Genomic DNA, 27,001 nt, shown 5'->3' with positions numbered 1-27,001 from the left:
GTTTCCACACACAGAACTCATTAGCCACAGTTACTGAATCTTTAATTAATTGACTTTCTTTTTTAGTATACCTGAGCATAATTCATGTTAGCTGTAAATTCCGCATAAATGTCCTAAAGAGTTTCCAGTTGCACTTTGCTTGGCTGCATAGTGATATAAGAAGTGATGTGAATGAAAATACTTGGCTCCTGTGGCATTAAAGCGCTACTAGATCAAATCAATATGTCGCTGTAATCAACAGGTCATAACTAATATCTAAAATCAGATACTTCTTCCTTGAGGCAAAGAGTAATTACTGTAATAATTACACAGCTGTAACAAACAATGCAGATTTATTATCATTGCAGCAGAGCTGGAACACGTTCTTTTTAAGTGTCTGTCTGAGTGATGTTGGCAGCTAATGTGAGAGATGTAAAATAAATACATGTCACCCTTCTCTTTTTATTTTTTGATGGGTATTCAGGTCCGTTCGCAGATAGCCTGCATTCGCATGGGGAATGATGTTTTAGCATTTCTTCGAGTGTACATGCGATTGGTGTGTGCGTCCACTGCGACCAAACTGTTCTCTGGGTGCATGCACCCATGATTGCGAAGGGAGGGCGGGGGGCGTGGGGTGGCATTTGGGAATGCCAAGCGTTTCATGGGCGTTCCCTTGAGAACGCTGGGCATTCTCATGGTAATGCGCAGATGATGCAGGTGTGGGGGGTGAGCAGCTGACTTCACCGGATGTCAGCTGCCCGCCCACTTCTTTCTGAATGTGCACGCATATATAAGGTTGCTTAGAGCATCCTTACATACACATGCACATTCCACATCATTTGATGGTCGCAGACCATCGGATGATGTGGGTGTTACCCCGCAGGCTGCAAATGGATGTTTATGTTAAACATCCATTCGCAGCCAGTGCGATCGTATGTGCCTTGCGAATGGTGGGCCGGCGTACCACCATTCGCAAAGCGGGGTTAGGTTGACTCGCAAGGATGCAAATTCACATCCGAGCAAACCAACTAGAATACCCATATAGAACCAACCAGAATACCCCCAGTCTGGACCAGCTCATCCATACATTTACCACAAGTTCCTTTGGACCCTCTCAGCTGTCGGCCTTCCATCACCCTTTTACCGCAAGCCTATTGGGACTCCCCCAACTGCTGGCCTCCACCCCAGCTACCACGCTTTATTCACGCCATCACAGGAATCAAAGTTGGTTATCCCCAGAGGCGTAACTACCACCTTCTGGGCCCCATAGCAAAATCTTGGTATGGGCCCCCCATTGTCACTACAATGACCAGTCAAAGAGGGTGTCGGGGAGAGAGAGGGGTGGTAAGGGAGAGAGAGAAAGAGGAGTGAAAAAGAGAGAGGGTGTCAGAGATATAGGGAGAGGAGAAAAGAGAAATGGAGGGCTGTGACTAGGAGTGGAGAGACAGAAATATGAGAGGTTAATCCCCATCCCCTCTCACTTAAACATACAGTAAGTGCACTGCTGCAGTTTACCTTCAGCATTGAGGGTCTCCTTGTCGGTGGTGCTGGGTCTTTCAGCTACTGCAGAGTGCAGACAGTCCCAGCAGGCAGCAGCATGGGTCCTCCTGAGTCCTGACTCCTGCGTGATTCACGCCGGGGCTGGTCACTAGATAGTGACGTCGAGCCCCGGCAGCAATAAAGGGGGAGGGGGTCTGGAACAGCCGGACGATGCATACAGCATCAGAGAGGTCAGAGTGGGGAGAGGAGAGGGGAGGGTGACTGGAACAGCCAGACGGCTCATACAGCAGCATCAGAGAGGTCAGAGTGGGGAGAGGGGAGGGGGACTGGAGCAGCCGGACAGCACATACAGCTACAGCAGCATCAGAGAGGTCAGAGTGGTGAGAGGGGAGGGGGACTTGATCACCACTTGTTCCGTTCTCCCTTGTCACAGTGCCGCACTGCCGCTGCGCTGTACGGGACAAATAGAATGAAAGGGTGCAGGGGGTGCCTGCAGAGCCCTCGGGCCCCCCAAAGGCCCGGGCCCCATAGCAATTGCACCCCCTGCACCCTCCATAGTTCCGCCACTGGTTATCCCTCTATCATCGGCATGACCACTTGAAACACCTTGCATTATGGTCATACAGCCAAACCAACTTTGAGGACACCTGTTGCACCACCATCCCTGGGATCGGAATCCTTTAGCGGCATGGGAAGCCCTCTGCTGGCTCACCATTCAGACACTCCCCACATCCATTGGGTCACCTCCCTTTTGTGGCCCCACTGCTGCACAATATTTGAAGATACCTTCTGCACAGTTGCCCTTTGGGATTGGACAAATTTCAGCGACCTGTGGTAACTATCAGCCCAGTGGGCACCTCGACTTCTCCCAAATATCAGTTACATCTTTGACTAATTATCATTTATTCATCTACTGTCAATGTGATTGTATGTTATGATTTTTTTTTAAACTTGTTATTAAATATATTGTATACTCTTTCATCAAACAAGCGCCACTTCTTTTTCTTGTTACTACTGGCTCAAAAAGGACATGTCATTTATTTGATGAATATATATTAATCAGAGCAGTGGTGAGTATACGCTGTGCGCATGCTCACAGTGCCTATTCACAGAGACAGATGGGGCGGAGGCATGGATAGCAGCTCACAAAGTGCTGGCAACAGGAGGCATGGCTCAAGGGGGTGTGTAATCCCTGAAAGACCACACCCCTTTTAGGTGAGGCCATGCAGCCATCCTGATTGCAGCTGCACAAGTGTTGGGAGCTATGATATAGCAAATACACAATAAAATGCAGCAGATTGTTGACTGTGGAATGATTCGGTTATTTAAAGTGCTAAAAACAATAACTTAATATTTACTCATGTTGTTTACTGCCTCATCTTAGTTTGCCTAAAAGCTGTTCAGTCTGTCATATAGTGATTCATTTCTACATGCATTATCTAAAATGATAAATCATATTTTATAATGATGCCTATGGAATCACTGTGGCGTAGTCCTAATCAGTTTTAGAGCTAGAAACATGAAGGCCAGTGACAGCCAGAGCTGTTTTATCATCACATTTTAAATAACATGACCTCTTTAGAGGAGCACCAGCAATTAGTCTACATCATTTTGTAAAAGGAAAAGAAAATCTTTAGACCAGCACTCTGAGGCCAGAGCTGCGTTAACTGTGATGACCGCACTTAATGAAGACATGTGCCCAAGGGAGAAGAAGGTTACTAACTCATTTTATATAGGTCACCAAGCAAATATCACATGATTTAGAACACTGAGTAGGAAGCTATACTAATGCAGTTTACTCTTGGTGTTCAGCTTCGTAAGTCATTACATGTATTACAAAAATAAATGCTAACCACAGTTCAGGTTATGTCACATCACTATAAACCAAAATGCCCATGAGGACATCATTTGAAGGACAGACCATCTTAAAGAAACATCTTGATTCCTATACAGATGTGTCTTCATACACCTAGTGATGCCATACAGTGCACTGTACTGGCCATGTAATGACCATGCCCCTAACTATTGACATTAGCACCGGTAAATGCAGTTCTGCTCAGAGTGTTCTCAAGATGCTCCGGGGGGCTACATACATTGCAGGCTGCCACCCATACAGTTCTCCGCTCTCTGCTGAAGCATCTCTTGCATAACCCGAGTTACAGTGCATGAGGACACCACTGTAATATTAAATTGTACAAAAGTATATCACTCCAAACTTGTATCACGCAATGAAGGTGGCACTTACTTGATGTAGTATGGCACTTTATTTGGTGAGATTGCCCTCTCCCAGGGACCCTGGACAGAAGCTGAAAAGGAAAGGTGTAGACTTCAGGTCAAGTTGAAAGGAAATAACGTTTAACGCATAATTCATCTCTGCAACTGAACACTACTGGAGGACTTATAATTAGAGATGTGTGGCTCAGTTTTACTGACATATGAACACAAGCGAAATTAGGGGTTCTGAGTTGAAGCAAGTCCCTTTTCAGAAACACTTTGTGGTTCTGAGTAAATCAAAGTCCTGCCTCAGGCTTTTTATCAGTTCGGTACTTGGATTTAAAAATTGGACTCAGATATTTGATTGCATCTAAACAAGTTACAAGATTTGGGGTCATATGTACTAAGCTTCAAAAGTGATAAAATGTAGAGTGATAAACAGCCATCCAATCAGCTCCTACCTGCTATGCCACAGACTGTGTTTGAAAAATGTCAGGCAGAAGCTAAATGGTTGGTGGCTTATCACTCTCCATTTTATCACTTTTGAAGCTTAGTGCATCTGGCCCTTTAGCTGTTTTTGAACAATATATTAATTAATGTTTAGTAATTTTTATAAATTTGAAAGGAATCCAACACCAAAAACCAAATCCATTCAAAACACAGGTCTCCGCACACATCTCCATTTATAATACAAAGCATGGGGTTGTAAAACCCAATGCTTATGATTGTGTTTATGGGGGGCGATTCTCTAAGACAGAAATGCGGTAAAAACCCCGTTATTGGGGTTTTTACTGCATTTCTGTATGCTCTAACCCCCCTCCGCAGTGGCAGCGCTGCAGAGGGAATCGCCAGCAAAAGCTGGCGATTCCCTGCAGAAGCCTATGGGCTTCTTACCGCAGCGCTGCTTGAGTGATCCGTCACGGATCTCTCCCAGCATGCCCTTCGGCCAGCGCATCACTCTGCGCATGCGCAAATGGACTCCCGGGTCACAGACCCGGAAGTCAAGTGTCGGCGCCGCATCGCAAGGGACAGCTCTTATAGCAAGAGCTGTCCCTTGCATTAATAACTGCAAATGTTAGAACATATGCTGTTATTAATAATGCGGTGGCCGGCGAAGGGGGGGCGAATAGGGCTGCGGATGTTACAACATCCTGCCCTATGTCTGATATTTTAAATGGCAATGCTTTTATTAGCATAAGCACAATCAGAAGCACCGGGTTTAACAACTGCCGCTTTATAAAAAAGCCCCACAAGTGGGTCATTGCGCAGTGTAGTGACTAAAGGCCTTAACTGTGCAGAGTTTGTATATTCTCCCGTACTTAAGTCGGTTTCCTCCCACAATCCAAAATATATACTGGTAGTTTAATTGGCTCCCAACAAAATTAACCCTAGAATGTCTGTGTGTGCGTGTCCATGTGGTAGGGAATATAGATTGCAAGCTCCACTGGGGCCAGGACTGATGTGAATGATCAAATATTCTCTGTAAAATTATGCAGAATATCTGTAATATAAGAAACTGTTAATAAATAAATATCCACTGTATTGTGAGTGAAGATAAAGTTAGTTAGGTACAGTGATATAGTCTCCCCATACCACCAAAGTTACCTGAGAGATACAAGTCTAAAATCTCTCTCTCTCTCTCTCTCTCTCTCTCTCTCTCTCTCTCTCTCTCTCTCTCTCTCTCTCTCTCTCTCTCTCTCTCTCTCTCTCTCTCTCTCTCTCTCTCTCTCTCTCTCTCTCTCTCTCTCTCTCTCTCTCTCTCTCACCCTCTCTCCCACTGCTGCTCTCCACTGTGCAGTGTTTGTTTCATGATTTATTTTCCACTTTCTGATTTCCTGCTTTGTAGTCATTAAGTAGCAAGTGAAAACTCACTTGATATTGTTTCCCATGGAGAATGTTTTTACTAAACAACACATTACATAGGCCTACAAATGCTTAAATGTACTTCAGAACAGGCAGATCAAAATGATGCTTACCAAAAGTACTGCGATTATATTAACTAGATATTCCATACATATTTTGTTCATATGCTGATGATTTGCATTTATGAAAGGGTGTAGATAATCTACAGGCCATATTACAGCACTCATAGAAGTGTAGATAGGGAACGGATACACAGAATGGAAGTTGCTCAGATCAATATATAGGCCCAACACAGGCACATGATAAGAAAGTTGTTAATCTGGACTAGAAAATGTAAACACCAGTAGGCCACAGCAAGACATCTATTCCGGTGGCTCTGGTGGTATCTATGCTACATTATAATAGCCCACATTTGGGTCATATATTTAAGTATTTCTAAATTGAGATCTAACTTAACTTGAGGTAAGGAGTTTCCATCCTAACACGACAAGGATCAGCATATCCTCCAACTACTGATCCCAACCATGCCCCACAAGACAATGGTACACAAAATGTATAGGAGTATATAGGCTGCACAAGTCCTCCCTGGCATTAATATGCCTCTACTACTTCCCTAAGTCTCTATAATAACAATCAACTATCGATATTACATTTGTTGAAGTTGAGACAATGTGGTTGCATCTCCATGCTATAAAAAAAGCTGATATTTAAATGTTGTTTTTCATTAAGACAGCAAACCAAATAATAAGCTTTATAATATTCAATTTGTAATAACAGTAAAAAAAACTGTGCGTATTTACTTAGATGCAAATGTTAAAAAGATCAAGAGAATTTAGGCCCTGCAGAAAAAGGACTAATAATGTATTTGAAGAGATTAAAAAAAAAAAAAATACACACATTAATTAGTTTTCTAGTATAAGCACAAGTTTTGTATATTTTGCACAGTATAAGAGTGGAGATTGTGTTTATAACGCACTCTGTAACAGCCATGAGGCATTAACAATGATAGGTATATGAATAAATGTTAGCAGAGCATGGTTATAGGGTGTATACCCTGTCTTTTAACAATAACATTTATTTCATATTGTAAGACAGAAAAAGGGCGGATTGCAATGCCACGGCGAGGGGGATTTCTACAGCAAGGATGGCTTATTTTCAGCGAGGAAAACCATCCTTGCCGTCAAAACCCTTTACCGTATTTGTTAGGGAGAAATCCTCGCTGTCAGAGGATGGCAAGGATCCCCTTTGCTGCAAATGTGGCAAGCCTCGCTGTTTTAATAGCCACACTCGCCGTTTCCACCTCGCTGAAAGGAACCAGTAAGGAGGAAATGGCGAGTGAAGGGGAGGGAGTTGAATACTCTGACGGCGAACTAACGGCACTGCTCGCCATCATACAGTAGTTCGCCATCAGAGCATTGAATACCCCTCATAGTGGGAAGTATTCTCTTTCAATGAGTCTCTCTTCATTGGGTGTCAAAAATGGACAATCTAAATAACATGGACATGTACAAAAGTTATGTTCAATCATAAAAATATTTCTATATAATCACCATAATCTTCTCATATATAACCTGGTTATATGGTATGTGGCTTGTGAAACTGTGGCACCGATTTCTTTGCCAATAAGTGACAGGAACCATTAACAAAGCAACTGAAACTACCTTTGGAGGTTTCTAGAAGTATAGCCTGCATATTTGCACGTGCCTGTCAGGGAATTACAGAGGGTCAACCTCACTTTATATACTACAAGACACTGAATTAAAAACTGTGTCTCTCACCTGGAAGAACCAACATTTTATACAGTATTTGCATGAATAAAGCCTCTTACTATTTTCATGATTACCACAATGCACATATCTCATTTCTATATAAAGTATTGGCTTTGAGAAGGGCTATGGAGCAGAAGATTGCAATATCAGTGAATCAGGGACATGTAATATGAGCAGGGCTGCCAATAGAGGGGTGCTGTGGGAACAGCTGTCCCGGGCCCTGCAGAACAAATCAGGTTCCGGAACGCAGGCTTAATTGGCCGGCGGCCAATTAAAATGCTGCATCGGCTTTTGAACCAATCAGAGCTTGCGTACCAGCAGCCAATCAGAGCTCTGATTTGCTCACCATCCAGTGTTGCATTTTAATTGGCCGCCGGCATCCTTAGTTGAAGAAGCCTGCACTCCGGGACCTCCGGGCTGCAGCTCAGAGGAGGGGGAAGGAGGAGATGGGGAAGCAGGAGCCAGGTTATGGCAAGTCAAGTGAGGAGGAGAGGGAGGAGGGGGGGGGGGGGGGGGGCCCTGGGCCCAGACTGGAAATGAGTCCCAGGCCCCAAAATTCCTGATGGCAGACCTTAATATGATCTTTATTCTAAAATACACAAATGCTGTTTCCTGCGCAATATCAAAAGATCAGACTTCCAGAAAGGTAGTTAACATATATTTTTCAATATAATGTTGTCCTATATCTGTCACGTAGTACACTTATATTACACAAAACGTTTTTTTGTAATGCACTTTGTAGTACAAGTTTCTTCAATTTTACAGATTATTGAAATAATTCAAATTAAATAAGGAATTAATTAAATATAAAATTAAAAGACTAGGCCAGTAATGAAAAACATATTTTTTAAGTTTTCATTTAGTTAATAAAATTATCAGAAGCGGTATTATTAAAACATTTAACCCATAAGCAGTGGATTGGTATACATTTATGCAGATCATGGTTTAACGTGAATACATCTACGCACAGTAGTGGGTATCTACCTGGTATATATAAGCATAGTTTATGATTTACTGGAAAAACATTTGTTATCACACAGGGGCTGAGAAATCCTGATCTAGAACTTGATGTACAGAACACTTTGTGAATCTACAGGGACAGTCCCAGGGTGAAATCAGGTATGCCAACAATGTCGTTTGGATTTAATGGAGACATTGATTTATTACTTCCAGCCCAGAGATGGCCTATATTATGGAGAAAAGAGAAATTTGTCATCTGTTGGACTGTCACTATCCTGAAGATGTGATAATAAAGTTCACTTGTTTCTATCCAAAGATGGTGATTGACTGTTTGTCTGGGATGTGAATAAACAGAGTGGACAGTCAATGTATAAAGAAAAGTTGTGCTTTATCAAGAGTTTGATTAATCTAGACAACATAGCCCTGAGGATACACACTGGGTTTTCAAACAGGACCCTAATAAAGTGTTCTGACCCAGAGACTGCAACTACTAACATCTTAGATTCTCTTTAGACAAATTTATGTCATAGCCAGGATTGTATTTTACAGTATGTGTTAGCAACTTCGTTTATTGTTAATACAATGTACTGTATAACTATCTGTCTGAACTTTTAAACAATTATTTCATATACTGTACATACTGTAAAGGTGCATCCACACACACACACACACACACACTGTACAATTTTATTGAACTATTTCGTTCATTTTGGCCCTTCTGAACGGTATTGATCAAAATATCTTTCACTGTGTACACTGAAAGGCATTGGTGACCAATTTTCCTTGAACCCAGTGTCCTGTACGAAAGATGTTGACGAAAGAGAAAAAAAGAACAATCTAGCTACAGTCTATAGGCTTTTTTGAAAGATATCCAGATTGAGCTGCATGCACAGTTGATGAACAACCTTGATGAACAACTGGCGGGAATGCGCATCATCATTCGACGTTCGTCGCATACACACAAAGATATTTTGACCAAAATCGTTCAGCAGGGCCAAAATGAACGAAATTGGTCAAAAAAATTGTACCAGTGTGTATGCACCTTAAATATTTTGGTATGGGTTAGCTACAATTACAACTGTGCAATTTTTTTGACCAACTTTGTTCATTTTGGCCCTTAATACTTTCCATTCTGTAGTAAGGTTTCAGTGCATGCAATGGTTTTCAAATACATATTAGGCCTACCTATCTGTAAAGGTGATTAGTATTTTCAGTGGAGCTTAAGCAAAAACATATCTACACTTCTATATAGTATATATATTGTCACAACTATCAATACTCTTCATAGCCAACAGTGACATTGTCCTACAGTAACTGGAGGCATGCAGGTATAATAAAGACAGAAGTCTCTTATACTTTGTGATTAGCTTCTAAAAATATCCTTCTCCTGGTGTCACGACACCATCTGGTTATCAAAGCTGTCCTCCAGCCCCCAAAAGAAATACAAGGCTCCATATTAGACATGCTGTTTTCTTGGCACAATTACAGCTGCAGATATATTATCTACATATTGAACTATATCCTCTCCTGTCATATGAAAAGACTGGTGATAAAACTGATCTACAGGAATGACACTGATGTGGGCTCTGAAGAAAGGAAATATCTGTAATGCTGACCTGTCAAAATTAATTAGTGCAGTAGGTGACATAATACATTATGTAGATAAAAGTGATTGGACACCCACACACAAGTAAAATGGTGTGATCATGCAGCAGACTTGTGTTTGTGAAGGTAAAAACATTTCAAATCAGATGGATATGCTTGGGGTTGGTGCTTGCCAGAATAACTTTTGATGCCAGAGTGTACAGTACCTGCAGTAAAGCATTGAGGTGGTAGCGGTATGCTATGGGGATGTTTCAGCTGGTTTTACAGAAACTTCAATGGACTGGCTTAGATTCCATATCTTTACCCCATTGAGAACCTCTGGGAAGAATTGAAGCAACAGGTGCATTCTTTGCCAATGACCTTCTTCAGGGTAACAGTTGGACACTGTACTTAACACAAAATGGCAAAACGTACTGCCTGCTGTTGTTCGGGAATTTGTGGACAGTTTGCCAAGAAGGGTATCTGCTGTAATTACTGCACATGGTTGACCTATGAAGTACTGGCGTCAATAAAATCTTGTTTGTCCCTTTGTTGTCAGTGTCCATTCACTGTTGTCTACATAATGCTGGAGCTTTAGAGGAAGTAGACCTACTTGTCTTAATATCCATATTCATAAAGGTAACGTACACAGGAAATCTTAAAATTAATGAAGCACATTAATGCTAAAGTAAAACAAGGCCTAATTCTGAAAGCCTACTTAGCAGGTGTAATAATGGACATTAATTTGTTTAACCACACTTTTAAAGAACACTACAGTTTCTGGAAGAGCCAGAGACAGCCCAGTCAGCGGCGTAACTACAGAGAGTGCAGAGGATGCAGCTGCTATGGGGCCCGATCTGTTTCCAGGGCCCACTGCTCCCCTTGCTCTGGCTACCTCCAAATGTCTGCTCTGTTCCCCTCCCCTCCACAAGAATGCTGCAACCGCAAGCCTCAGAGCAACCCTCCCTCCGTTGCTCTGAGGAGGCCACTGCACGGCCATGGAGGACATAGCAAGGTCAGTTGCTGAGGTCCCACAATTTGGGGGTACTTAGGGGCAGAGCTTAAAGTCCGGAAGGGCCCACCCCCATCAGAGTCCTTTGCAGCTGTTGGCAACAAGTAATACATGCTCCCCTCCCCTCTCTATCCTTCTGTCTCTATCCCTCTGTCTGTTTTTGTCTCTCTCCCCCATCATCTACTCCTCCACCTGGTGTAATGGGGGCTCTGCCGGCATAAAGGGGAATATGCCTGGCATAAAGGGGGCTCTGCCTGGATCAACATCTAATGGGGGTTCTGCCTGGCATAATGGGTTTCTGCCTGGCTTAATGTATAACTGGGGACTTGGCCTGGTTTGAAGTAACGGGGGCTCTGCTTGGTGCAACATCTAACCAGGGTTCTGTCTGGCATTATATGTAACTGGGGGCTCTGCTTGGTGTAACATATAATGTTTGATCTGCCTGGCGTATCGAGACTCTACCTGGCGTAACTTAAAACACAATCTCTGCCTGGCATAACAGGGCTCTGCCTGGTGTAACTTGTAACATAACAGTGGTTCTACCTAGTATAACGTAATGGGGGCTCTGTCTGGCTAACCCTAATGGGGGCTCTACTTGGTGCAACATGTAACGGGGGCTCTGCCTGGCAAAGCTTATACTACAGAGTCTCCCTGGCATAATGGTGCTCTGCCTGGCGTAACATAATGGGGGCTATTCCTGACATAACATAAATTGGGCTCTGTCTGACGTAATGTAATGGTGGCTCTGCCTGGCGTAACGTAATGGGGGCTCTACCTGGAGTAATGTATAAAAGGGTACTCTGCCTAGAGTAATGTGTAAAAGTGGGCTCTACATGGCGTAATGTATATAAGAAGTGCTACCTGGTGTAATGTATATGAGGGGCTCTACCTTGCATGTATATGAGGGGCTCTACCTGGCGTGATGTATATGAGGAGTCTCTACCTATGTAATGTGTATACATGACAATACTGTTTGGCATAATTTAAATAATGGAGACTTGTGTCTGCTGTGCTGCACAACATGAACCCCGCCACATAAAGCCTCATATTGTTGATGTGCCCCTTCAAAATTTTAGTGACAATGGCAGCATGGGGGGGGGGGGCTTAAAGATTTTGCTATGGGGCCCACAAAGTTCTACTTAAGCCCCTGAGCCCAGTGACTGTGAAATAGAAAGAAGAACTGGAGCCACAACCAAAAGACAGCCTCAGAGCCAGAAGCCAGTAATCTGCCACTGAGAGAACTCCAGGATCCACAAGAGGCATCCAGGGATTTTATCCTTTAGCCACTTGCTTTTTTAAATATATCCTCAACCCCAGGAAAGCAACTAAAACAATTTTATGAGGGGATCTGTGTTCCCCTCCTAGTAATTTCAGTTGCCCCATACAGATAGGGGAAGCAGTGGGGTGCATACAACATGATCAGGTGGTGAACATCTGGCTGTGGCCACATGCCATGTGTTTATGTCAGTTAAGTGGATAAGCGAATGATACTGTAGGTCCAGTCCAAATCATTAATAATATAAACTCTTAAGCAGGGATTCTAATACATTGGAATGAAGTACTGTACACATATATTCAGATCTTTATTATCAAAGTGAAACTTGTAGTAAATTACAGCTTTGCTGCAAGGAGTATCGTCATTTTTCAGTAGCGTTGTGGACATCAGGTGTTTATAATGTACTTTTAATAACTTGTTCTGCCTACTTCAGCTTATCCGGTTGCTGACTAAAGTGGGTTAAGAACATTTGTTATACCTGACCCAGTTAATCTCAAAGGTAAAAGAAAAACAGTAAACATGTGCGTTGCTGCTAACAAATTAGCTTGGCTTTGACAAAACTGTAAGAAATAAGAAGCCATAAATAACAAAATAGAAGTATTACAAATAATAATTTTTTTTTTTAAATCCAAACTAAGGCCCTTATTCTGATCGGTGCGGCCCGATCAGAATATGCGGCCGCAACCGTGCAGGCGAATCCCCGCCTTCCATACGGATCGCCACCTGCCGTCCGTACGCGGATATGTGGCGATCCGCATGAAATTGGATGGGGATACGCCTCCTCCATGGTGGGAGCAGCCCCTGCATTCGATGGTCGCCGAACATCGAATGCAGGGCCGCACGCTCCACCAGGTCCCGCAACACAAGACCACACGGACACTTGTCCGTGTGAAAACATGTATGGGGGGGGCAGCTGACATCCGGCGACGTCAGATGCCCGCCCCGTACCCACGCGTCACGGCCTCATTACCATGCATACGCCCCGCGTTTGCATGGGAACGCCCATGAAACGGGGGGCGTATGCATAGGGTAATGAGGATAAGTAGCCCCTCACGCCCCTCTACGCCCCCTGTGCGGCGTATAAAGAATCCGTGCGGCGAAATCGCCTGCACATGCGCAGAGTGACCTCTGCACATGCGCAGACGATCAACATCGGCGGTCCGTCCGCATGCGGGAATATCCGCACCGATCAGAATAAGGGCCTTATTGAGCTAAGAATAAAACTAACAAAGCAAACTTGAAGTCCCTTAAAGCCCGTCAATGTAGATAACAAAGCAATAGAATAAGGTGCTGACTTTTTGTATAGTGTTGTAGAATATATTTACATGTGTTTGTCCTTTAAAAGAAACAATACAAAAAAACCCGCAAAACTCTTTTCTTTACCTCTCTCTATTACTTCAGTAAATTAGTAATGCAAGTGTCATGCCCAATGGGGATCGGGAGGGACTGTTGGCACAAGCACAGATGCAATGAACTACCAGACTCCCATATCAGCACAAATCAGATTGTCAGCCATATAATTCACCAAGAAATCCCTTGAAGCAACATTCATTATCAATTCCTGTTTACTTACAATTGTCACAAAGGACACTAGGAATTCCATATGCATGGATACTTAACTGTAATCCAGAGGGGGTATGTGGCTCAAGAATCTAGCATTTAACATTTATTACTATGTAGAATTGTTTAAAATATAAGGTCAACATTATAATAAGGCTTATTTAATAACCTGGTGTAAATATATTAGTAAAATAACCACACATTATACTCACTATCGCAGTAAAGTACTGATTTTACTGTTTTGTCATTGGGCACAGATGCATCATCTATATGTCTTACTGTGTGTCTCCGAAACACTGCCATCTGTTGGCAGTGAGTGGAACTACGGGTTTCAGAAAGTGCGAGATTTGGTATCAAATCTCCTGTCTTTTTTTAAAGCGGCAATCATTTACACTTCAAAATCAAACTGGTTTTGCAGTGTACATGATTGCTGCTTTTAAAAAATATGGAGATTTTTTACCAAATCTCTCACTTTCTGAATCTTTCATCCTATTAAATTTCCTTCAACATCACTTTCTTTCTCACACATGCACAAGCACAGAGGCAATCACAAGGTAGCAGACTAGGGGGATTATTCTGATTCACTCGGAAAGGCACAATCCCTCTCTAATGGACAAAACCATATGCACTGCAGGTGGGGCTGATGTAGCATGTGCAGAGAGAGTAAGATGTGGGTGTTTTATTGTTTCTGTGCAGGGTAAATACTGGCTGCGTTATTTTTACACTGCAATATAGATATCAGTTTGAAGTACACCCCCCACCCAACTCTAATTCTCTCTGCGCATGTTACATCAGCCCCACCTGCAGTGCACATGGTTTTGTCCGTTAGAGAGTGATTGTGCCTTTCCTAGTGAATCAGAATAACCCCCTTGCTTTCGAAGCATTTGATTTGAGCGGGCTCACTAGTACCTATATAAATATACACCTCATTATGTAACACTCTAGTTACACAAATTAGTAAAAGTGTGCTCGGGAGGGGTCATTTTTGTTTTCTTTTTCTTGTATTCCCATGATGGTCTGGATAAGGGACCCAGTACATTTCTTTGCAAGACCTACACTGCTATTAGGAAAGCCTTGGAACCCCATGCATAAAATGATTATAAAGGCAGGCTTTTATGCAAAACAATATTAAGCATAGAGATTGCTGCTTGCATTGTTGAACACAATTTGGAATGTGATACAGCAAAATCTCGGAAAGGGCGAGAGGTGCGAAGATCACCTTGTCCCTTTAATCACCTGCCTACGGCGCATTTTATTCAGTGCTTTATTTCCTTCCCGAATGTGCTTACTGTTGTAGAGAATTTTGGCTTCCAGCAAAAAATTTAATAAATAAATAATAAACACAATTTCATAACTCCAATTTGGAAAGCGAAAATGATGCTGTTTAAAGCAAAACAGAGATTTCTAATGTTTCATCAATTTTAGAAGTGCATACTCTTTAGAAACACTGCTCTTAAGTGTGCCTATTCACATTGCAGATAAATCTTTCATAGAAATAATTCTACGTAAATCTGCTTCTGGGGGTTTCCAAGCAGCTTCCCATCACTTCCCAATCCTGTAAGTATGTCACCTTTGTGTTTAGGTCAGACATTTTTATTTGCTGAGAATTCACAGCATTGTAAGTATAGAAAATGGAACAGGCGTTGTTGGCTGTGTTTATGACAATTTCATATGTTTTCAATGCGCCACACAACAGAGTGCTGCTGGAAGTATCATTAGGAGTTGGACGTTCATATTTTACTTCTGGTTATTAAACACAATGATTTCTGAAAGTCAGAGAAAAGTCACTGGCTTTAATGGATGTCACTGGTGCCATAACCACAAATTTAGATCCTTAATGAAGACATCTGCATTATTTACTAGTTAGTACCCTGTAAGATTAGCACTCCGTTAGAGAAGTGGTTCATCCCCCAGCACAAGTCAATGCTATTAATCCATACTAATTCACTTATTTTCTCACAAACACTGATCCCTTTGGACTGAATTCAGACAGACTTTGAAATGCATGATTCATAGTCATTCAACCTGAAAAAGAAATTGGCAGCTTGGGAGCTATCAGTAACTGCAGATCTGTTTATTGTTATATTTTATAGTTGGATGTAGCAGCATTTGGTTGTGTGGAGAAGCCTCAGTGAGTGGAATGTATAGTACACTTTACATACAGTTCCAAAGACATTTAAAAAGGTCAGCCACTAAACGATGAACAGTATAAAAGCTAGCCCATTCACAGTGCTCACCATGACCGGCAGGAAACGTGTGGAGTGGTGTACAAAGCCTGGGCTGCAGTTGTGGCTGTGTATGGGGGCGGATCCACAAAAAGATGACTAGTGTGTGTGTGTGTGTGTGTGTGTGTGTGTGTGTGAAATGCAATGCCATTAAAAATATATATTTGTTTCCCTACATTTATTAGTCTGTCTCACTCTGCAATATACAAAGGGCTGAATTCAATTGATTGACCTTAAATTATTACAGCATTTAATAATTGAAAGCCAAAAATCTGCAGTGAGAAGTGCAACTTAAATCACAGCTAATGAATCTGCCCCTTGGGACCCTTGTCAACATCATTTTGATACCAGTTTAACCACTGTGAATGATGACAAGAAGTGCTGAAGTGTGACTAGTATGTACCCAGCATTAGGCTGCCTGAACGTTAGATTTACAGTGGAGTTTAGGCTGCAGGATGGGAGGTTAGGTTTAGGGGGTTAAGGATACGGGAAATGTGTGGCTATAAGATGGAAGGTTAGGCATAGAGGGGTAGTGTGGCTGTAGGATGGAAGTTTAGGGATAGAGGGGAGGTGTGGCGGTAGGCAGGGCCAGTGCAAGCCCTGTCAGCGCCCCCAGGCGAGCAGTCCGCCGCTCGCCTCGCCACACCCGCTCCGACCCCCCCCGCGCCTCACCCGTTCCGACCCCCCCCATCCTCACCCTTGCCGACGGATTGGATTGCTGCTGTCCAGCAGGAAGGGGGAAGGCAGTGGGCACCGGGCGCTGACTACTGTGCTCCAGGGGGGGAAGCAGATGGTTGCTGCGGTTCAGCACGGGGGAAGGGCAGCGGGTGCCGGGAGCTAACTACCGCACTCTAGGAGGGGAAGCAGCAGGTTGCTGCTGTTCAGCATGGGGGGAGGGCAGCGCTGGGCACTGACTGCGGGTAGGCTCCAGTCAGGGGTGGGGACGGGGGTTGTTGTACTCACCTGCTTCATTAAATTGGCTGGGTGTCCCGAACTGCTGCAGCTTGTCAGCTTTCTTCTGACTTCCTGGTATCCTCGGCGGCTCACTACCGCCCTCCAGTGGCCGGCGCCCTAGGCAAATGCCTAAAGCTGCCTAGTGGTGGCGCCGGCCCTGGCGGTTGGATGGAAGACTAAGGATAGAGGGGAGGTATGAGTGTAGAATGGAGGTTAGGGATAGAGGGGAGATGCGGCTGTAGGACGGAAGGTTAGGGATAGAGGGGAGGTGCGGTGGTAGGATAGAATACTAAGGATAGAGGGGAGGTACGGGTGTAGGATGGGAGGTTTGGGATAGAGGAGAGGTGTGGCTGCAGGATGGGAGACTAGTGATAGAGGAGAGGTTAGGCTGTAGAATGGGAAGTTATTGGAATTTTAGCTGCAGGATGGGAGGTTAGGGATAGAGGGGAGATGCGGCTGTAGGATTGGGGGTTAGGGGAGGTTTGGCTGCAGGATGGGAGGTTAGGAATAGATGGGAGGTCAGGCTGCAATATGGGAGCTTAGGTTTAGGGGATGGTTAGGGAAAGGGAAGAGGTGCAGCTGTAGGATCGGAAGTTAGGTGGACATTTGGCTGCAAGATGGGAGATTCGGCTGTGGGATGGGAGGTTAGGGGGAGGTTCAGCTGCAAGGAATCTAGGTTCCATTTAGGGGGAAGTCAGGGATAGGGGGGTCATTTGGCTGCAAGACACATTGACTGGGGAGATCTCTGCCCTGTACCAGCAGGATAAAGTTGCTGGATACCAACTGCTATCACACAGCCACAGCATGAGGCGCTACTGCTTGCCAGGCACAAGTGCGGTGGCTGTGAAGTTGGGAACAGCTCTATGTGGGCCTCTGAAAGGAGATATGAGCCAGTCACAGAGGAGGGCTCCTATTTCTGCCAGGAAAATCAAGGATACATATCAGCCCCCCCAATCTACCACTGGCTGTATAAGTAGTGGGAGTGTACTCAGTTTGTGCAGTGTATGGATTTTCTACATATTGTAAAATGCCACTTTCTTTCTTATTCATTTTTCTTTTTTTTTCCAGCTTGTGGTGAAGTGATTAAATTATGCAAAATAAATGCTACCCAGCACTGTATATGCTAAATATGCAGCTCTGTCTACCAAAGGGTTAAATAGCCATGCCAAAAGCCTTGCATTTGAATAAAGTGAAAAACCTTTTACTTTGTACTGTGATTTAGTGGGACGCTACATTTGTGGTGCAATGTACTAAAAAAATGCAGAAAAACCCTGTTTCCTGGGTTTTTATTGCACTTTCAAATTCACTTTGCTGGTGTAACCCCATAGAATCCTATGGGCTTCTCATTGCAGCACTGCTGTGTGAGGGATGTGCCACAGATCCCTCCCAGCATGCCCCGCGGCTGCTAGCTGTACATGCGCAGTTGGACTTGTTCCTGTTAGAAATTAGGAAGTCCAGGCAGCTGCAGGGATTGCAAAGGGCAGCTCTTATCAAGAGAGCTGGCCTTTGCATTGCCCATTGCATATATTAGTACATATGCGATGAGCATTGACGCGATGGGCGGCAGGATGTACCACCGCTGCTTGGTACATTCTGCCCTTGGTCCAAAACCAAATTTCACTTTTCAAAGCTAAGGATTTTCACAAGATTCATTTGCATTGTACAGGCACCGGGACCATGGCGGGTAGCAGGGCAGTGGTGGCAGGTGGGTGCTGGCTTCACCGTCAGTCAAAGCCCCACTCCTACAATAAGGTAGCAGCCGCCGCTGGACACCAGGAGTTCTAGTTTTTATTCACTTATTAACTTTAACACCCTAATAGCAAAACTGTTTTAGGGCATAACGAGATGTGTATTTCCACAGCAGCTGGAGAGTCGCATGTTGAATAGCCCTGCACTAAAGCCTTTCATTCAATAATAAGAAAAGCTTTTTTTTTACATAAGGAGCATATATTTGCAGCCTTTGATAGATGTGGCAACAACAATTTCCATTCATTGTGTATTCATGTACTGTACAACACATATCACAAGGATAAGAAGCAGAGAAAACATTGCACATGATGTAATAATCCTATAGCTGGAGGAGAAACAGACTAGACTCTTATCATCAGTTTATATCAATATAATTCCAGGAAAACAGCATTTTCTGGATATTTTGATTTTACTTTTTACTTTTTTTCAGACTGAACAATTGATTTGGCCTCCTTGTGTTCTGCAAAACGCAGATTACAGGAACAATACTGTGTGAACTTCTGTATATGAAAGATGTGTGTTATTATTCGATTATCACATAAACATGTTGAATTTGAATCCACAGTAATAATGTCTTTGATATCCATTGAATTGTATTTGCCATATGCAATGTCTGTTGCTTTGTTGTACTGTTGGAAATAGCTAGAACAATTACTGGCCATGCTGTAAGAGTATGAGCTACTGTATAGTTTTTTTTAATCCACCCTACCAGGGCCACAATTAGGGTGGTGCAAATGGTGCTTAGGACACAGCGCATTCGACATTTGGGCGCACTGTCCACATCCAATCCAATTGGTCATCTCTATATGGCACTACCACCATCCTTAGTTCTGCTCATTTTATGTATAATAGTATGTAAAATATTAAAGCAGGTAGCATTGAGCAGTAAGAGTCAGACTCCCCCGTGTGCTATGTCCTTCCTCCTCGTCTCCTGCAGTGTCAGAGGAGAAGGGACTGTCCTGCAGGTGGGCGGTTAGGAAGTCTGACTGGGACATGTTGCCACTGATGGCTGAGTGTTGAGGGGAGCAGGAAGAGCTTCCTGGGAAATAGTAAAATGGAGGAACAGCTCAATAAAGAGAAGGAGCAACTTGCAGGACAAGCAGGTTTACTGGGCAATGCACAAGTTGCTGGGTGGGAGGGCAAGGATTGGATCCCCTAACACACCACTCACCCCTGTATGTGCCCCTCCTCACACATGCACACACATACTGCTCCCTGACACTAAACCCTGATCACACAGTGCTCTCTGTTCACTGACATGCAGTGTTGGGGTTCTACCTGGTCTAATGTGCATAAGGTGCTTTACATGGATATAATGTTTGCATTGGGCTGTGTAATATGAATTTTCACTATTCTAGTTATGGCTCTGTACCCTACTAAGTAGTACTTGTGCTGTTCCATCCCCATTATTACCTTACTATTACTTCCAATACCTTCATAATGGTATATTTGCAGGATGGAGCAATGTAGCAGTGAGTATACAGTATGTGGGAAAGGTAGATAGTGAGGAATACGCTAGACTTGACTTGTGTGGCTACCAGTTAAGGTTTCCGATTCACTGTTTACTTTTCACAGAGCTTTAATCACCAGGAAAAAAAATTGTATCCGGCAATGTGAAAGTGGTGTATATATATATATAGCTGAAGGCCTGCCTAGTATGAAGGGGTATTGCTAAACGTAATTGCCTTCGGATCAAATGAAGAGACATATCGCACTGATTCAGGAGTGCAAGCAAACGGTGTGCTACTGTGATTTTCTACTGTGCATGTGTGGAAAATTCTGAAATCCCCCAAGGTACTGTACGTGCATCAGCCTATATATATGCACAAAGGACTTATTGCTTTCTGATTTTATTAGAATTTTCAAAAATATAATATTGTTTCTTTTCTATAGTGCCAATCATATTACAAAGCCTTGTACATAGAATATGCAATTATTCACATCATACAGTACAAGCTTTACAGTCTACATTCTCTACAACTTGTACACAGATCTAGTTAATGTAACAATAATATGTTTTAGTGCTGTGGATAAGATGTATCAGTCATCGATTTTTGCATGTGATGAATCCTGCCACTCCCTACATGATTGACAGGATGCATTGCATGCAAAATGCGATGTTTAATGCAAGAAATGTCCTTTGCGATGATAGGACTTTGGGGTTTAGGACCCAGAGCGTTATTTGTGTATGCATCAAGTGATGCACGAGCCAGGGGAGGTTGGAGGTGTTGGCTTCTATTGGGTAATGGCATCTGAAGATGGCTTTGCCCACCGCATCGAAGCCCAGGGGCGAAATGTAATAGGGTGGGATTTTTAGAATTTTGCGATATTTGGTCCAAAACGGCCAAAATCGCAATTTTTCTAAAAATCCCACATGTAATAGGGTGCGATTCGCGGGAAAAAGTGCATTTTTTCCCGTGAATTCGCACATTTAAAAGATGCGATTTTCAGTCACACTGAAAATCGCATCCAGATGTTTTCCCATAGGAAACTATAGAACTCGCATATGTAATAGGATGCGAGTTCTAAAGTCGCATATGGGACCTTACCGAAAAGCGCAAAAAAAATAGACCAGCTTCTTGCTGGCGATTTTTACAGAAACATGCACAGATCATTGAGATCTGTGCATGCTTCTGTTGTAAAAAAAATAGTTAAAACAAAAATTAAATTAAAAAAACGGCGTGCGGTCCCCCCCCCCCTAAGCATAACCAGCCCCGGGCTCAAAAAGCCGGTGCTGGTATCATAAAATCAAAGGAACAATCAAGTTGGGGTTCCCTGGATTTTATAAAACCAGCACCAGGCTCAAGGTCCGGCGCTGGTTCCCAAAATACGGGGGACAAAATGACTAGGGGTCCCCCGTATTTTAAGAACCAGCACCGGACACAACCAGCCAGCAGGGTAATGCCACAACCGGGGGAAACTTATTATATAAGCTCCCGCGGCCAAAGCATTAACCCCCTGGCTGGTCAGCATGGGCAGGGGTCCTGGGGAAGTGGGGACCCCCCAAATGAAGGGATCCCCCCCCCCTCCAGGACTTACCAGCCCATGCTGATAGTCCGGGGCTGTCCCCGATGCCCCTGGGCGGTGGGCATCGGGCTGATGGCTTGTGTAAAAAAAAAGAATAAAAACTATTGTTTTGTACTGGCGAACTATGAGTCCCAGCAAGCCTACCCCGCATGCTGGGACTTGGAGAACCACAAGTCCCAGCATGCAGGACATTAAAGGGCCCGCTGGCACTTGTAGTTCTGCAGTACAAAAAATAGTTAACAAAAACACACTGACACACTGTAAAATAAAAGTTTAATACACACAAAACACACACACACTGATACTTACCTACCTTGAGCCCGTAGGTAGGTCCCTGGATCCTGGGTCCGGGCTCCGGGGCTCCAGGGCAGAAGAGTCCGGTTCCGGGGCCTTGGTCCTGGTTCCGGGGCTGGTCCTGGGGTTCCGGGGCTCCTGGGCTGCAGAATCCGGGGTCCGGGATCTGAGGTAGTCCCCAGGGGTACCTAAGGAAGGAAATCCTACTCACCTGGTCCCCGGCGACGACCTCGGCATCCTCTCCGGTGACAGCGCTGCTCCCATCTGGTACCCGGCTCGCAGGACTTTGACAGGCGCAGAGATGTTTCCTCCTCGGCGTCTCTAGTCAGAATGATTTCTGGCCAATCAGGAGCCGAGAAAGTCGGCTCCTGATTGGCCAGAAATCATTCTAACTAGAGACGCCGAGAAAGTAACATCTCTGCTCTAGATGCGCAGAGATGTTTCTTCCTCGGCGTCTGTATTCAGAATGATTTCTGGCCAATCAGGAGCCGAATTTCTCGGCTCCTGATTGGCCAGAAATCATTCTGACTAGAGACGCCGAGGAGGAAACATCTCTGCGCCTGTTAAAGTCCTGCGAGCCGGGTACCAGATGGGAGCAGCGATGTCACCGGAGAGGATGCCGAGGTCGTCGCCGGGGACCAGGTGAGTAGGATTTCCTTCCTTAGGTACCCCTGGGGACTACCTCGGATCCCGGACCCCGGATTCTGCAGCCCAGGAGCCCCGGAACCCCAGGACCAGCCCTGGAACCAGGACCAAGGCCCCGGAACTGAACTCTTCTGCCCTGGAGCCCCGGAGCCCGGACCCAGGATCCAGGGACCGACCTATGGGCTCAAGGTAGGTAAGTATCAGTGTGTGTGTGTTTTGTGTGTATTAAACTTTTATTTTACAGCGTGTCAGTGTGTTTTTGTTAACTATTTTTTGTACTGCAGAACTACAAGTGCCAGCGGGCCCTTTAATGCCCCGCATGCTGGGACTTGTGGTCTCCAAGTCCCAGCATGTGGGGTAGGCTTGCTGGGACTCATAGTTCGCCAGTACAAAACAATAGTTTTTATTCTTTTTTTTACACAAGCCATCAGCCCGATGCCCACCGCCCAGGGGCATCGGGGACAGCCCCGGACTATCAGCATGGGCTGGTAAGTCCTGGAGGGGGGGGACCACTTCATTTGGGGGGGTCCCCACTTCCCCAGGACCCCTGCTGACCAGCCAGGGGGTTAATGCTTTGGCCGCGGGAGCTTATATAATAAGTTTCCCCCGGCTGTGGCATTACCCTGCTGGCTGGTTGTGTCCGGTGCTGGTTCTTAAAATACGGGGGACCCCTAGTCATTTTGTCCCCCGTATTTTGGGAACCAGCGCCGGACCTTGAGCCTGGTGCTGGTTTTATAAAATCCAGGGAACCCCAACTTGATTGTTCCTTTGATTTTATGATACCAGCACCGGCTTTTTGAGCCCGGGGTTGGTTATGCTTAGGGGGGGGACCGCACGCCGTTTTTTTTATTTTATTTTTTTAAACCAAAATCGCATATATGAAAATGCGCACATTTTCAGGACTGAAAATGCGCACATTTTCAGGACTAAAAATCGACCGAAATCGCGGCAAATCGCATTTTTTGCCACTAATTCGCATCTCATTACATATGCAATTTAGCGTAAAAAAACGCGATTTTTAAAGGTGCGATTTCTGGCGAGTTTGGAACTCGTCCAAAAATCGCACCCTATTACATTTCGCCCCAGGAATCTATTGTATTATAGGGCTTGGTGCATATACAACCTTCATTTCTGCAGGTTTGACTCCATGTTTAAGCTTCCTGCCTCCCGCCTTGTGTGAGAAAACCTCAGACGTCAGAAAAACATACTGAACACAGATCATCAGACCAAATCTGGAATCGAATCCATGACCACCCGGCTGTGAGGCAGTAATAGTAACAACATTTGAATCATGCAGCCCAAGTATGGCATTATTACTGAACCTTGTATGATTAGTGCAGTAATGTTATCAGTTTATTGGGGGTGAATCCGTATAGCTGCATGTCAGCGAATGTGAGATTGTTTCATGAAATTTGCAGACTTTGCACGAATGCACACAGCTGACAATTCGCACATCCAATAAGAAATGGCTATTTGCGGCACGGTGTACATACTTTTTACTAAATGCAGTTTGGAAGAAATGCAAGAAAAAAGTGGGGAGACTTTCCTTACAAATAATATAATACTTAAAACCTGGCTCCATCCTGGAACATGGAACATTGGGTCGGAACCATGTTTCTGGTTACTTACCCATTTAACTACGGCAGATGGATCCAGGTTATTCTTGGTATTTCACCATTCTCACTGGCCCTGTGCTTTCTGTCTAACCGTGGACACTTGGGGATGATGTCATCTCCAAGTGCTGCTGAGCAAGCCAGTCAGCTCCTTTTTGGCATGACCCATGTACTGTGACCCAGGTAATGCATTTTATACTAGAGGTTACCTGAGTTGGACCTGGGAATAACCCTGGTAGTGATCAGAATAGAAAACCATACAATTTGGACCAGGTGAGACCCTTTCTCACTGAGCCATGACCCTGCTTGCCCTAGCAATATCCCAGGTTTTTATTTTTTGCGAAAAGGGTATCAATTACAACTTTCGCAAATTCACTCGCAGATTTGCATAGTGTGGGTCTGGCGGGGGCTAACTACCCACAGTCATCTGCATATTTGCAGATGAGTGATCAGGTCTGAATTAGGCCCTTTGCTTTGAACAATTTCACACATATTCAACATGCACAATTGCAGTTCCATTCACCATAGCAACAGCCAATGAATCAGGCCAGATATTAATAGTAATGTAAAAGTGCTACATAACAGGTCCAATTTACATTATTTATATCAATGTTAAAAAAAAATCAAGAAGATAGAGGATTTGTGCACATCTCTAATAAACAGATACTCAAACGTGATTGTGGCTGTAGGAAATATGGGCCTCATTCAGAGTTGGATGGTTTGCACATCACTCCTGCTTCTTTGAATTCACAGGCTGCAGCTTAGGGGGTAAAGTGATATTACTTTGGAAGAGAGGCACCCTAGAATTGATCTAACTAGAACAGGTTGTGGTTCCCATATCTAAAATTCAGAAATATACAATATTTTGAAATACGTTTTTTTTTTAGCGCAACTGAAATATTGACTCCTTTGCTTTCTGATGGTTAAATGAACACAAACTTTGCTTAATGCACAACATTATTTAAAAACATTGTATTACATTTCTTTTAAGCTATTTGTATAATGTATACTGTATATGAAACAGATGCATTTAGTGAAAACATGCAAATGTAGCAAAGGCGAACTTGTGTGACCTGTGTCTTATTTCAAGCTTAATAACTATCTTTGATTTAATGATCAAGAAAACAAGGTTAACAAGGATGTTGATGAATAATCTTGTGAGTTTGGTATAGACATTGGCTTGCCAAATAATCCATACTGCTCTTTGTGTTATTAATGAAATGCTTGTTATCAGGTTTAGAACACAAACCACAAGCGGAAAAGCAGTCACTTGCACTTAGTATGTTATTTTGCATATAGCTGTCCCTTTCCTTTTGTGATAAGTTCTTGGGTACACTGTTATTGGCGTGGCTTATTATGAAAGTTTTGAGCTGAGGAACTTCCTCAGAGCAAAAAAGGACGCAACTTCTCAAAATGGGCAAAACCATGTGCACTGCAGGTGGGGCTGATAACATGTGCACAGAGAGTTAGATTTTAATTATTTTGTCTCTGTGCAGGGTATATACTGGCTACTTTATTTTTACACTGCAGTTTCAACACACCCCACCCAAATCTAACTCATGTAACTCACATGTTACATTGGCTCCACCTGCAGTACACATGGTTTTGCCCATTTTGAGAATTTGCCCTGCGATCAAGTCTGATTTAGGCCCTTTAGGGGGAAGGGGACAATTGATCTACCAAGATATTTTTAGTTTATGGGAGGTACCAGAGTATCCAAAGAAGACCCAAGCAAGCACAAGAAGTATATACAAATTCAACACAGGACCGTGGTGGGAATCAAACCCAAGACCTATGTGGCAATAGTCAAGATTCTACCTTAATAATAGCAAATACAGTATATTTCCAATACTTGATTGTTTCTGTGCTCTTTCTGTCATGGTCCTTGCTTAACAAGTAAAATACTGATTCACCAGTAACCAGCCAATCAAAATGATAAAACAACATAACAGGAATATCAGCAGTTTATGCCGGGCAGCCCTATTGCCGTACAGGGAACATGCAAAGATAAGATACCAGAGAGTGCCTTAGTTTTTTGTGTACGTTCAAAATAATTCGATGGTCAGTGACCATCGAATGATTTGGTCCCCACCCCCAAGGGTGCAAATGGATGTTTATGCAAAACATCCATTCGCAGCTGTGCGAGGGGGGCAACTGTACTAGTAGCAGGCGGCATTTAAACCACATGCACTGCTGCGATATTTGCAGTGCTGCATGTGGATCAAAATAAGGTCCTGAGGCTGCAAGAAATTATTGGGCGACATTGAGTAGTAACGTTATTAGAATCCTAATCTGCATACAGGGTCCCAGATGTTATCACTGTGCATGTGTAAGTGAGTGGCTTTGATTTTATTTCAAGAGTATTGGCTAAATGAGTTACTGAAATGGTTTGTTAAAGAGGAGGTAGTGAGAGCAGCTGTACTGCAGGTATTGACAGCCTTTGCATTCCTAGGTGATGAGTGATCAATAGTCATGAACAGACCCTTTTATGTAAGCTCTGCAGTTTAAGTGGCAAGCAGGATATATACAAGAATTACAGACCAGAGTACGTTGGACTAGAACAGAGAGATGTGTTAATAAAGGGAATGAAATGTTTATTGCATAGCTGCATAGGGAGAACAGTCCTACCAGATAATGAGAAGGAATGCGATATAGCATATATCAGATTCATGGGAATAAGACTGAAATGCGGTTGAGTTTTAACCTAGTGGTATCAAATCAAATATGTCAATTTAACATTTTCAACGCTCTTAACAGATTATCGCCATAATAACTAA

At 43.7% G+C, this 27,001-nt stretch overlaps 1 protein-coding gene across 13 annotated transcripts in view; it reads right to left on the bottom strand.

The window, feature by feature from the left end:
* DMD (dystrophin) overlaps positions 1-27,001 on the bottom strand; it is a 1,973,025-nt gene that overhangs the window by 278,539 nt on the left and 1,667,485 nt on the right. For all 13 annotated transcript variants that reach the window (XR_014470468.1, XM_083174338.1, XM_083174337.1 and 10 more), the window contains one exon: positions 3,725-3,785. Coding sequence is in view for 12 of the 13 variants with exons in the window: in XM_083174338.1 (XP_083030464.1) it covers positions 3,725-3,785 (61 nt within the window). In the remaining variant the exon portion in view is untranslated. The remainder of the gene's footprint in view (positions 1-3,724; positions 3,786-27,001) is intronic.

The sequence above is a fragment of the Crinia signifera genome, chromosome 2 (genome assembly GCF_055691185.1).
Source record: "Crinia signifera chromosome 2, ASM5569118v1, whole genome shotgun sequence".
NCBI lineage: Eukaryota > Metazoa > Chordata > Amphibia > Anura > Myobatrachidae > Crinia > Crinia signifera.
This window is presented reverse-complemented; position numbering and strand designations above follow the sequence as displayed.